The following is an 11,446-nucleotide window of genomic DNA, read 5'->3' as shown; positions in this document are numbered from 1 at the left end:
TTTAGACCAGCAATGCTTTATGCTGTACCGATCTGATCAAGTTGCTGTTCAACAAGGAAGAAAACGCTCCAAAGGATTCAGAATAAAATTCTGAAAATGATTTTGAAGCGTCCTCCTTGGTTTGGTACACTCGAATTACATAGACTTACTGATGTTGAAGTAGAAGCTATGTCAAATAAAATTATTAATAATTTTCGACCAAAATCGTTGCAATCCTCAATTGCTACGATAAGCTCTCTTTATAGCCAATAAGTTAGCATTTAAGTTAGTTTCTTTTCTGACAAGTAGGTTTAAATCCCTACGAATGATAAGTCCTAATTGCGAAAGCAAACAAATCCTAACAATTAAAATTACAAATTTCTAACAGTGTTGAGAAGTCACCATTTGTGATTGGACACACATACTCATTATTTACTAATATTTATCATAAATACTTAAGCTACTAACAAATCCCCCCTTTAATAAAAAAAAATCTGGCAGAGCCTCTAGCACTTCCGAATTTACTATCCTGGATCACCATCACCGCCTCGTCGGTAAACTTTGCCGTGCGCCCTCCCTATATCCGCTTGCAGTATTCTTCCGTCTATTCCCTGCACAGCTTTCTGAACGCGTCTACGTCCCCAGTATTTCCGGCTCTTCCCTTCCACAATATATATAGGCGTTTTCCAACACTGCGTCTTTCTTGGTCCTTGGTTCCATGGATGAAGTGGTCGGTGGTAGAGCTTCTTTATCGGCAGAGCCCTATGGAATGTGAGTTAGCGGTTGGGTGTTAATCAAATCCTCAGCTTCAGCCAAAGCCGTAACGAGAATCTCATCGGTCAACCTTCGCCCATCGCCCAAGGCCCGCAAAGCCTCTTTGACGGCCAGTGCCATCCGCCCAGACACCGCCCACATGTGGTGTACTGAAAGGGTTAAAATTCCGCGCTGCAACGGACGAACTGATCCTTTCCGCACACTCTTCATTTATCTTTTCGATCTCCTTCGTTATAACGATGTTCGCTTCGTGTCAACACGTAGTGTTGTCTGAATGAATGTGGTCGCGAGTACCTAGCTTGCTCGAGAACCGCCTGATGAACATCAGGTAGAACTGCGTGCTTAAACTCTAGACTACGTATAAGTACACAACTCTTACAGCCATGCACGTAAATACCGTCACCCATCTTATCTCCGTTCTGCGTTTAGATAGTCGCTACCTACTCTGGTAATGCAGGAGCAGTCTTTGGGTTATTTCGTCTCTCCCCGATAAGATGATAGGGAACTTCTTGTGGACCGGGATCGCTTCATTGAACCTCGATTCTAGGTCGAGATTTGCTGTGAGTACATTCGTCCCATCCAGCAAACTGACAAAATGTGACTGCTTCCAGTAAATGGTCTCTGTCCGTCGAAGTTCTTCTTGTTGAAGTGGTCGCTGAATTAGTGGACGATGATGCTCCGTAGCCTGCGAAGTCACGATTGGTTCGGTGGCTTTTTTACGGCGACACTTGGCGACGAATTGGACCACTGTTGTGGTCACCCGTACAAGCTTTGCCCAACAAAAAAAAGTGCTTACGTCGACTACATGGAACAGCTAGGGATACCATCCGTCCTGATTTAGCAGGACATGTCCTGATTTTTAAGACCTATTTGGGCGTCCTGATTTATTTTTTATATTTCAGCATTTGTCCTGATTTGCTTGAGATATTTAACTTTGTTGTGTGGCAATGAGCAGAATTTTCCAAAATTGCTCAATAAGTGTTTTCGATTCCATGTCACAACGCTCCCTGCGATCGAAATTTTTCATTGGTTGAATCTCACTAGAGTAATAAGACGAATTTCCTACGCGTTGACCGTTACCATTAAGCATCTGGAATTTGTTAAGTTTAAGTTGAAACAGTTTACGTGTGTTGAATTTTCAAAGTATCTACTAATGCGTAATAATAATAGGTAATAGATATTTTTCTACACGGATTTTCGAATTAACGGTTTTTTCACGCGGATTTTTAAATCGAAGGATTTTCAAATTACGCGTTTTTACACGCGGATTTTTATTAACTCGTTTTTCCACGAGTTACGTATCACCGCGTAAAAAAAACTGAGTAAATCAAATATTACGAGTTATATTTGCTCATACTTCGAGGAATAGAATAACTTAGTCAAATTTGTGCCCAGAAAAGGTGTCCTGATTTCTAACTTCGACCAGATGGTATCCCTATGGAACAGCCCCACTTGGTAAGCACATCCGCGACGTTCTGCATGCTCGGTACCCATCGCCAGTACCTCATGTTGGTCAGTTCCAGTATTTCACCAATTCTGAAAGCAAAGAACTGTTTGTATTTCCAGGGTTGTTACAGAAACCTTAATTTTGAATCCGCAAAATCCGCGCCACGGGTTTTTGGATCCGCGCCGTGAAAACTAAATCCGCGCCGAAAAAAAACTAATAAAAACTTATGATTCAACATGGTAAAATAAATACCATCTTTAAAATGTCATGCTGATATGTATTACTTGTTTGAATTTAGCTTCAAACGCAGGACAGTTGACTTACTGCGGCCATGTTTAGGAATGATGCTGACCCAAAATGTTGTTTGGAAATTTTTATACACAAATGTAAAATGCCCGTAGTACTGATTTTTTCTCTCGCGATTTTCTCGGATTGAAAAGAGTATGATTATGACGAGTAAAATTCCTGTGAGACATAAGTTAGACATAAAAAGTGAGAATTGATTGACGAGATTTGGAAAGTGATGGATAACCATTTAAACCCGTATATTGTCGGAACATTCAATAAGTAATTAATAATCTTCGTGAGCTGCAAACAATAGCAAGTTTTACTAAAATTTGCAAGATATCTTGTTGAAAATAATTCAAAAGGACGAGATAGGTTTTAGCTAGGTTATTAAAACGATTAAGTATATGTAACTCACGTATAGCGCCAAACTTGAAAAAGTAGAAACAATCGAATAAGTAGAAAAATCCCTCAACTCGAATTCAGGTCTAACATTCAAACATAAGTTGAATGTCATTAAAAATGTTTTCGGAAAGTCTGAACAACATCCTCTGTAGAAACATGGAATAATCTCAAGTGACAGTTTTTTAATGCAGGGTGACCACTCAAAATCAGTTTTCGATTTCCCGCTTTTTTCCAGGTTTTCCTGATGACAGGTTTTAAATTATCTCGGTGGTTTATTTTTAAAAAATATGTGAAAAACATCAATTTTACATGTTTATATATATCCTTGCGAGAATAGTGTTATTAAAACTTTGAAAAATATTTCTCCTTCAAAAATTTTTCTTTTCTTAACTGTTTATCGACTTTAGCGAGTACCTTCATGGAAACCTGCACAATTTGCGCCCTTTTTATCTAAAAATCGTTGACAATCTTCCTTCTGCTTTTACTCTCTGTCAACCTGCTCTTGAATGCCAATGGAATGTATGGAAGAAAATTAAACATCGATCGTTTAAATTAGCTTAGAAGTTTTATCTTCCCATGCAAAATTTGTTCTCAAGCGAACATCGTTCGGGAAGAAAAGCCTCAAAGTGACCAATGAAAAAATTCTTAAAATTATTTTTTTATGGTAAATGTGTTGGAAATTCATAAAACGTTGAGATCTGTCTTCTCGAAACATTTTTTTTTTTTTTTTTTTGAAAAGTTTCGATCTTAGGACTAACTAAATGTTTGAAAAATATTCTTAAATCCGTAAAATAAATTCAACCGACACTCTGAATAAGCAATTTGAAAAGGATATTTTTTGAAACAATCAGTGTAAAACGCGACTTTTCCTGGAAATCCGCATGATAAACCACGGAAATTCCGAAATTCGCATTAAATCAAAAAAGACGCATTAAAAAAGACGTGAAAAAGCAAACCAAAAACTGCGTAAAAAGCAATTTTAATACATTTCTAAACGCAAGCTTGACAGTTTTTCAGGAATTCGATAAATTTGAGCTCCTTTTTTAAAACAGTATACAACACATCCTAACGAAATCGTCTTGAAAATTCTAAGATATATCAAAAATATGTATTGCCAAAATAGTTTTTCAATGACATCAATTTTAGATCGTTATAATTTGGAAAAAAAGAATAATAATTAAAAAATAAATGATTTTTTTTTTAATCCAATGTTTATATTTCCCAGATCTAGGAAATAGTTTGCTACAACTCGTTCATTGGCAACATTAGTAGGAGACATGCAAGAGGATGATTTTCCTGATGTGAAGCCTAATTTCACGGTTTTCCCGTCTTTTTTCCGGTGATTTGAAATTCCCGTCTTTTTCCCGCTTTTCCCGGTAGAGTGGCCATCCTGATTATTAATGTACGTAAACATTTTTGTAAACAAAGCTTCAAACGACGATTTGATGCAACTGCTAAGTAGGCGTCTCAAGGTACGATGCTGGCCTAACAAGCCAGTTGTCGTAGGCTCGAGTCTCGGCACGGGAAAGACTGTTAGTATCAGTAGGATCGTAACGCTGGCCCCGCAATTGTCCTGTACACTTAACAGTCGGCTGCGAAGTCTGTGTATAATAAACAGAAGGGCAAGTTCCAAATCGGATTGTAGCACCAAGGCTTTGCTTTGCTTTGCGTTGGTAGCTTTGTTTACTTTTGTACCTAAACAAACAGTTTGAAATTAAGAAAAAATGAAACATCAACAATATTGGATATATGCATTTTGAACAAATTTGAGATTTTCAAATAGAGAAGTTTTTGTTAGAATTTTTTTTTTCTCAAGAGTGACCATTAAGGTGGGACAAAAAATAAATGTTAGCTCCCATGCACTTTTCGTGTTCCTTATGGGCCCCATAACAACTGGGTAACTTTTCAGATCGATCGGTGAAACGCCCCATTTTCGCCCGATTTTTAAAGTTTCCATACGATTTTATATGGGAAAATTCACTTTTTTAATACTTATTCTCTAGAGATGTCAAGTTGGCTCTCAAAAAAATATCAATACATGATATTAGTAGGAAATTTTTCTGGGAAAAACTCTTTTGAAGATCGTAAGGCGCTACGATGCTTGTAGAAACAGCTATTCACCCCAAACTGATTCAATGTTTGACGGATGGCTCACCATTGAAATTTTCCAGCAACACTGCTACAGCATGCTGCTATTGCAAACTTGCTTGAGTATGAGAAATAATTTCGCGTGGAATTAATTTTCAAAGTGTGATTTTTGCTCATAGTATCTTCGAGGAAGATAAATTTAAGCGATATCATTTCTCATCACATGGTTGAATTTGGAACAGCAGCATGCTGCAGCAGTATTGGTAGTAAAATTCAATGGTGAGCCCTTCGTCGGATATTCAATCAGTCTGGGGTGAATATCTTTCTTCACAAGCAAGGTAGCGCCTTGCGGTCTTCAGAAGAGTTTTTCCCAGGAAAATTTCCTATAAATATCATGTATTGATATATTTTTAGGAGCCAAATGGACATCTCTATAGAAAAAGTTTTGAAAAATTGGTTTGTCCCATATAAAATCGTATGGAAACTTTAAAAATCGGGCGTTTCACCGATCGATCTGAAAAGTTACACAGTTGTTATAGGACCCATAAGGAACACGAAATGCATGGGAGCGAGAAACCATCCATCTCTTTTTTCCCATATAACCGTGTCCCAGTCTAGTGACCAGGTTGAAATGTTCAGAAAAGTTGCAATGAATAATCAATGAATACCAGACGGTTTTCTATACGCCAGCCCTTGACAACTTTTCTCTAATTCTTGTCATTACTGACGTCGATGAGACGCATGTGATTTCAGAACATGTTAACAAGTAATATATACGGTTACGGGTATTTCCGAAATCAGGATGACCTGAAATCGACCCTAGACGTCGTTTTGAAATCCAGGGTGGCAACTTCCGGTTCATGAAAAACAGCCAAAAATGGCCAAATACCACCCAATATGAGTATTTTCGGAGCCGGGATGACATTCATAGGCCGTAAATCGACTACAGTTGCCATTTTGAATCTATTCAGGACCACCACATAACATCCAAAGAGTTATGTTATTAGTGAAGCCCCAGTAGAATCTTTTCGGGAAGGACCATTTTGGGGGCACGTAAGGGTGTTTTATTGTCGAGCACATAACGGTTACAATAAAATTTTGTTTTTGTAGTATCTCAATTATTTATTTTTCTCAATATTTTTAAATGGAAATTCAGACATCTTTCTCAAAGTCATTCTTTGACGACTTTTTTTTCTCTTGTCTTTATTCAGATATATCAATTTACAAAAAAAAAAACTTCAGTCCTCTTTGAATGTAAGTCTAGATAATTTAAAAAAAATAGTATTAAAAAATAGGATGCCAACCAAAATGGTACTTTAAGAAACCATATACAAAATTTTCACCTGAAAAAACACCTAGTGAAAAATCGGAACCCAAGAGGGGTTGGCTGCATGAAATTTCGGGGTTCGAATAATTTTTGGTGTCAGATAGCTTATAAATGCATGAAACGTCGACATCTGGTATAATCTGAAAATAATCATGATTTTTATGATTTTTCGGATGTCTCAAGGACTAACTCTGTTTTGCGCTACTCCATTTTGAATCCAACTGATCTGAAATTTCGCACAGGGTGTTTTTCGGGCAGGTAAACATTTTGTATAGGGTTTTTTTTCCTAAATTTTTTGATTACTTTTTTCTCATACAAGTGATTGGCACCCTACTACACACCCACCATATTTTATAGAACTCTAAAAGGGTGTTGCCAGCCCATCAGTCGATATCCTGATTTTTAGGTAATTGAAAGCAAGGTTGCAAGGCTTTCCGCAAAATCCGCGCCATAGAGTAGTAAAAACGCGCCAAATCCGCAAAAAACGCAAAATCCGCAAAAACGCGAAATCTGCGCCGACTGTAACAACCCTGTATTTCAGTTGATCTGACTGCAGCCACGACAGAACAGTTTGAGAGTCGGTCTACCAAATTGTGCAATTGATATATAGCGCAGTGGTTGCCAGGAACATTTGGCTCATTCGTACACGGAGGACGACAGCCAACAGTTCTAGTCGACTGACGCGACTGATTCGACTGACGCTTCAACGGAGCTACTTTTGGACGAAACATGGGCTCTAGTGAATTAATCGACGAGGATTTAGCTTTACCCAAATTTCATCGTGGAATTCGCAGTGCCTCGACTTCCAGATCGCAACCACTTCACCAAAGATGTTGCACGAGCATCTTTCCATGAAACGTGACTCCTGACAGTAGTCCCAATGCGTCGAAGAAACCCATGACACAGTTCAGGACATTTCGGTTTTGTCGGCCGACTTTCATTACGGCATTTCCAGCCGGAGGGTAGCGGAGAAGGCAACGACTTCTCCGCTACCCTTCGGGTAGCTAGCTGCTTCTAGCTGCCAGCTTATCCAAAGAGCCTGTTCATTTTTGTTCTTTTCTGCGCTGCTGTTTCCAAATATGAACCGTTAGGCTGATTTTCCTGGCCCTTTCAGCAGCACTGAGTTGAGGAAAATTGTTTGGGCCCGATTTTTTCCGGTTTCTCCGGATTCAGGACCACAATCAGCGGGAGATACCATGTCTTCTTGTGGTTTGCTTAGGTGGTTTCATGGCTGTATCCTTTAGTTTGGTACTCCTTGATTCAGCGCCATTAGGTAGCTATCTAGGAATCTCGCGTTGTCCTTGTTCCAGAGAAGTCTTGTCTCGAAACGGTTCCCTACGCGTTTCGTGGTTTTCTCCAGTATCGACCCAGCCTTTTTGTCTTGAGCTGATTCCTGATGCACCCGTACTACGGATTCTTCGAATGCGTAATGGTTTTTGAGGATATCGTGAAGATCTTCGTTAGAGACTTGCTAGTGGTAGCCCGATTAGTTGCCTGTGATTCAGGAGATGCTCGCTGCTTGCCTTGCCGAATTCGTACCGTACTGCGATTGGCTCGCTCGTAACCCCAATATTCGCTTCCAGAGAAGCAAAAGCATGAATGTTCCTTAGCCCTATCAGAATTTCTGGTCGGCCTTCATACGAACTGATTGACAATCCGTCGGTCTTACTGCGCCAATACATAGTTCGTCAGCCTTGAGTGTCTGATGCAGTAGTCCCAGCTTGTCGACTGTATACACTGACCGTAACAAAGTTTTCTCAGCATTCTCCTCATTAGTAGCGGAAGTCCACAGATTCTTCCGCTTGTAGTTTGTCTCGACTCGATAAACATCCGCCGTCCAATTGAGAACTAGCTTTTCATTCACTCCGCATAGTCCGAGACGATCAGCCAACTCGGTTTCTGTAAAAGTAAAGTGAAGGCTCCTTCGTCTTAAAACACAACGCAAGTACAGCCAGCGATCTTTCTCCGCAGTAAACTATAACCGAAATCCTCTACATCGCAACGATTCTTAAAACGACATTGCACTCTGTGCTCGTTCAAGAAGACCTTCAACGTTCTCCTGTTGTTTATGATCTTCATTCGATCAACAAAGAACAGATTTTTGAAATTCTGGCAGAATCTTAACCGATGGTCCTCTCGTTGGCATGCTCTACATTGCTACTGGATTCGCTCGCCTCACTGTGGCTCCCTTTTTGGCTAAGGGTTTCCACTTGTCCCAGCTTCTATTCTAGTGTTTAGTATCAAATAAAGCGACTAATCACGTAACAAAATCCAGCAGCGAGATTCGCAGGTGCATCCAATCTGAGAACCATACCTACTCTAAACAGTTCTACGAGCAGAGGTGCATAGCGTACCTGATTGACCTGAACATAATAATAAGCCTAAGACAGCTAAATAAAGATGAACAGAATGAGCTTGTTGGATAAGGTAAGTAGAATTGCAAAATACGATAAAGAGTGTTTACCATAGACATGCAAAAAAGCAAGGGCCATTTTACAGAAACTTGGACGAGCAACTCGTCTTTTTCGAAATAGATGGGCGAGTCGAATAGACTCGATTTCTGTAATAGGGCCTTAAGTCTGTGTTTAAATCGAGCCATTGGCATCCCTATACCGAGTAACAGTGAATGACAATAAACTCATGTCATGGGCTCAAATTAAATTGTGCCCGCTGTCAGCAGTAAGATAAAAAAGTATGAAAGAGGCGGTGATAGGCTATCTCGTTTACACATATGTTGAGATGTTAGCCCTTGAAACATGTCTCGATGGGTGGTTTAAATAATCAACAAAAACTAATAAATTGTAATTTCTAGATAAATTATCCATGAGTTAAGAAACACTACTACCTTTTGATCACAGATGTTGCTCCAAACAAATATCTATTTACTCAAATGATATCGCAGTACCACATAAGAATAATTATGGTGAAGTCATGAAACCTGGTAATAACAGTTCCCTTACTTTCTTAGAAAGAAAAAAGACCTTCAGAATGAATTGGGCGAACCGCTCGATAAAACTTTCTTAACAATGTTTAACTAGCCTACAGTTACGATGTTTCGGTTAGGAGCATTTTTCAGCAATCAAAATTCAATACATTTGCTCATTCTTCCGACGATTTATTATTTTCTCCTTCAGCTGCATCTTTCCTAGTCAGAGTATGCAACCTCACACAAGATTATACACCTAATGCATAACAGAACTGACACATACACCTTAAAGCGTTTTCTGGGTCAGTTCACGCGCCTTCGCCTTTTCGAGCTTGGCAATGCGAGCCATACTCTTGGGGCCGAGCAGACCACCTCCCCAGTGCTTGCGGATCTCCTCGTAGCGATCGTTGAAGTTGGTCTTGATAGTCTCAACTAATTTGCTTAAGTTAGCCCGATCCGAGTTATCAACCTGAGTCAGCGCCACACAGGTACAGGTCTTACGATAGACAAGTGTTCCTAGCCGTGACTTGCTCTTGATGATACAGTACGGGATACCCATCTTGCGGCATAGAGCAGGCAGATAGATAACCATCTAAAAACATACATGCACGATTAGTGTTGAAATAAGTGAATACCAAAACACATTATTAGCGAAATGATGATCAGCAAAAATGTCAACGGTAATACTGCTTCTACATTGTGTTCAGGTGAAGAAATTCTTTTCATCATTTAAAACCATTAAAAGCCCAAAATCACTGTAAATTAACATACCTCAATTGGATCAACGTCATGAGCAATAACAACCAGCTGAGCCTTCTTCTGTTCCACTAGCTTAACAACGGTGTTTGCCCCCTGACGCAATTGGTTGGTCTTCTTGGTCGGTGGTTCCGGTTTGCCGGCGGCCTTAGCTTCAGCCTTAGCCTTCAGTCGCTGAATTTTGGCGATCGGGTTCTCCGGACGGTATTTTTCCAGCAGCTTAAACAGCTGCTGAGCCGTGTGCTTGTCCAGAGCCTGCGAAAATTGGTTGATTGGCGGCGGAATCTTCAATCGCTTCTGCAGTACCGCCTTGTGACGCTGGATGCGAATGTATTTCGGCCAACGCACGAAACGGGAGAGATCGCGCTTCGGTTGTACATTCTGACCTAAAAAAATGAAGAGTTAAAACATATCTGACCACGCAACTGCACATTTGATGTTTCATTTTGCGGATTCAGTTCAAAACAAAACATCAAACAAAGGATCTCAATCCTTTAATCAGCTCAAGCAAGCTTAAATTATCTGTTTAAAATCATCACGTTGTTTTTTTTAAACACTGCTCTAGATATATATGTAGTAAACTTACCGATTCCAAAGTTCTTGACGCGTTTCTCAAACAGCGGATTGACCACTTTCTTAACCTCAACTTTTTTCACGGCCAAAGGGGCAGCGGCAACTTTTTTGCCCGACACCTTCTTCTTAGTTGGCTAAAGTATGAGAAAAGATGTAAGCTTTTACTATAATTTGACTGACTTTACGGTTGTTTGCTCGACACATAGTAGTTTAGGAACATGGTTAAGGCTGTCAGTATCACTTTATTTACACTATGCACTTCCGTTGTAAACCAAGATAATAATTTCAACCAAACCGCTGTTTACACTTCGAACGAGAAACACTAGATATATATTTTTTTTTTCGGCAGACTAAACCCATGTTCCCTGCTCTTGTACAACATCATAAACGACTGATTTACCTTCTTATTCACCATTTTTAGCGGATTCGGCACAGAATGCGCTCTTGTGTTTAGTAAAACCAAGATGGAAAAGAGCCAACGATGACGTCACGTCCTCGGAAGACAGTTTTGCCAACATAAAATTATTAAACATATCGCTTTTAAGTCATGCATCGATGGCTGCATGACAGTAGAACGACAAAAAAGTGTAGCGTAAACTCGCAAAAGGGCATAACAACTTATTATTTAAACTGATTTCACAAGTCTTCCCCAAAAAGTAATACAGTCGTCGTTCGCTAACTGCAACATGTTTACATTGCAGTTATCGAATGCCGTTCGATAACTGCAACACTTGACACATGCCAAAATTTAGAGGGGGGTCCGTCACTACCATTTTTGTTTTCAATTTTTAAATGATGTCGATATGTTTTTTTTAATGGAATAGTGGCGAAAAATAGCAGAAAATTAAAATAGGCAAGCTTTTTGATTAATCAATTTGATAGTCAT

General features: G+C 39.5%; 1 protein-coding gene across 1 annotated transcript; it reads right to left on the bottom strand.

Moving 5' to 3' along the window:
• Window positions 1-9,399: 9,399 nt before the first annotated feature.
• Window positions 9,400-11,093, bottom strand: LOC129717438 (60S ribosomal protein L7a-like). The gene is made up of 4 exons (XM_055667324.1): window positions 10,961-11,093; window positions 10,574-10,694; window positions 10,003-10,373; window positions 9,400-9,823 (listed from the first exon to the last, which is right to left on the bottom strand). Exons 1-4 carry the CDS (start codon window positions 10,973-10,975, stop codon window positions 9,518-9,520), a joined length of 813 nt encoding a protein of 270 aa, XP_055523299.1. The 5' UTR covers window positions 10,976-11,093; the 3' UTR covers window positions 9,400-9,517.
• Window positions 11,094-11,446: the final 353 nt, after the last annotated feature.

Source organism: Wyeomyia smithii, chromosome 1 (genome assembly GCF_029784165.1).
Source record: "Wyeomyia smithii strain HCP4-BCI-WySm-NY-G18 chromosome 1, ASM2978416v1, whole genome shotgun sequence".
NCBI lineage: Eukaryota > Metazoa > Arthropoda > Insecta > Diptera > Culicidae > Wyeomyia > Wyeomyia smithii.
This window is presented reverse-complemented; position numbering and strand designations above follow the sequence as displayed.

What these genes read in the sequence shown, in the direction of transcription:
- LOC129717438 (XM_055667324.1), bottom strand. An exon ending in CGTCAAGAACTTTGGAATCG is followed by an intron (nt 10,374 to 10,573) that starts GTAAGTTTACTA and finishes TCATTTTTTTAG; the next exon opens with GTCAGAATGTACAACCGAAG. An exon ending in ATGACGTTGATCCAATTGAG is followed by an intron (nt 9,824 to 10,002) that starts GTATGTTAATTT and finishes GTATGTTTTTAG; the next exon opens with ATGGTTATCTATCTGCCTGC.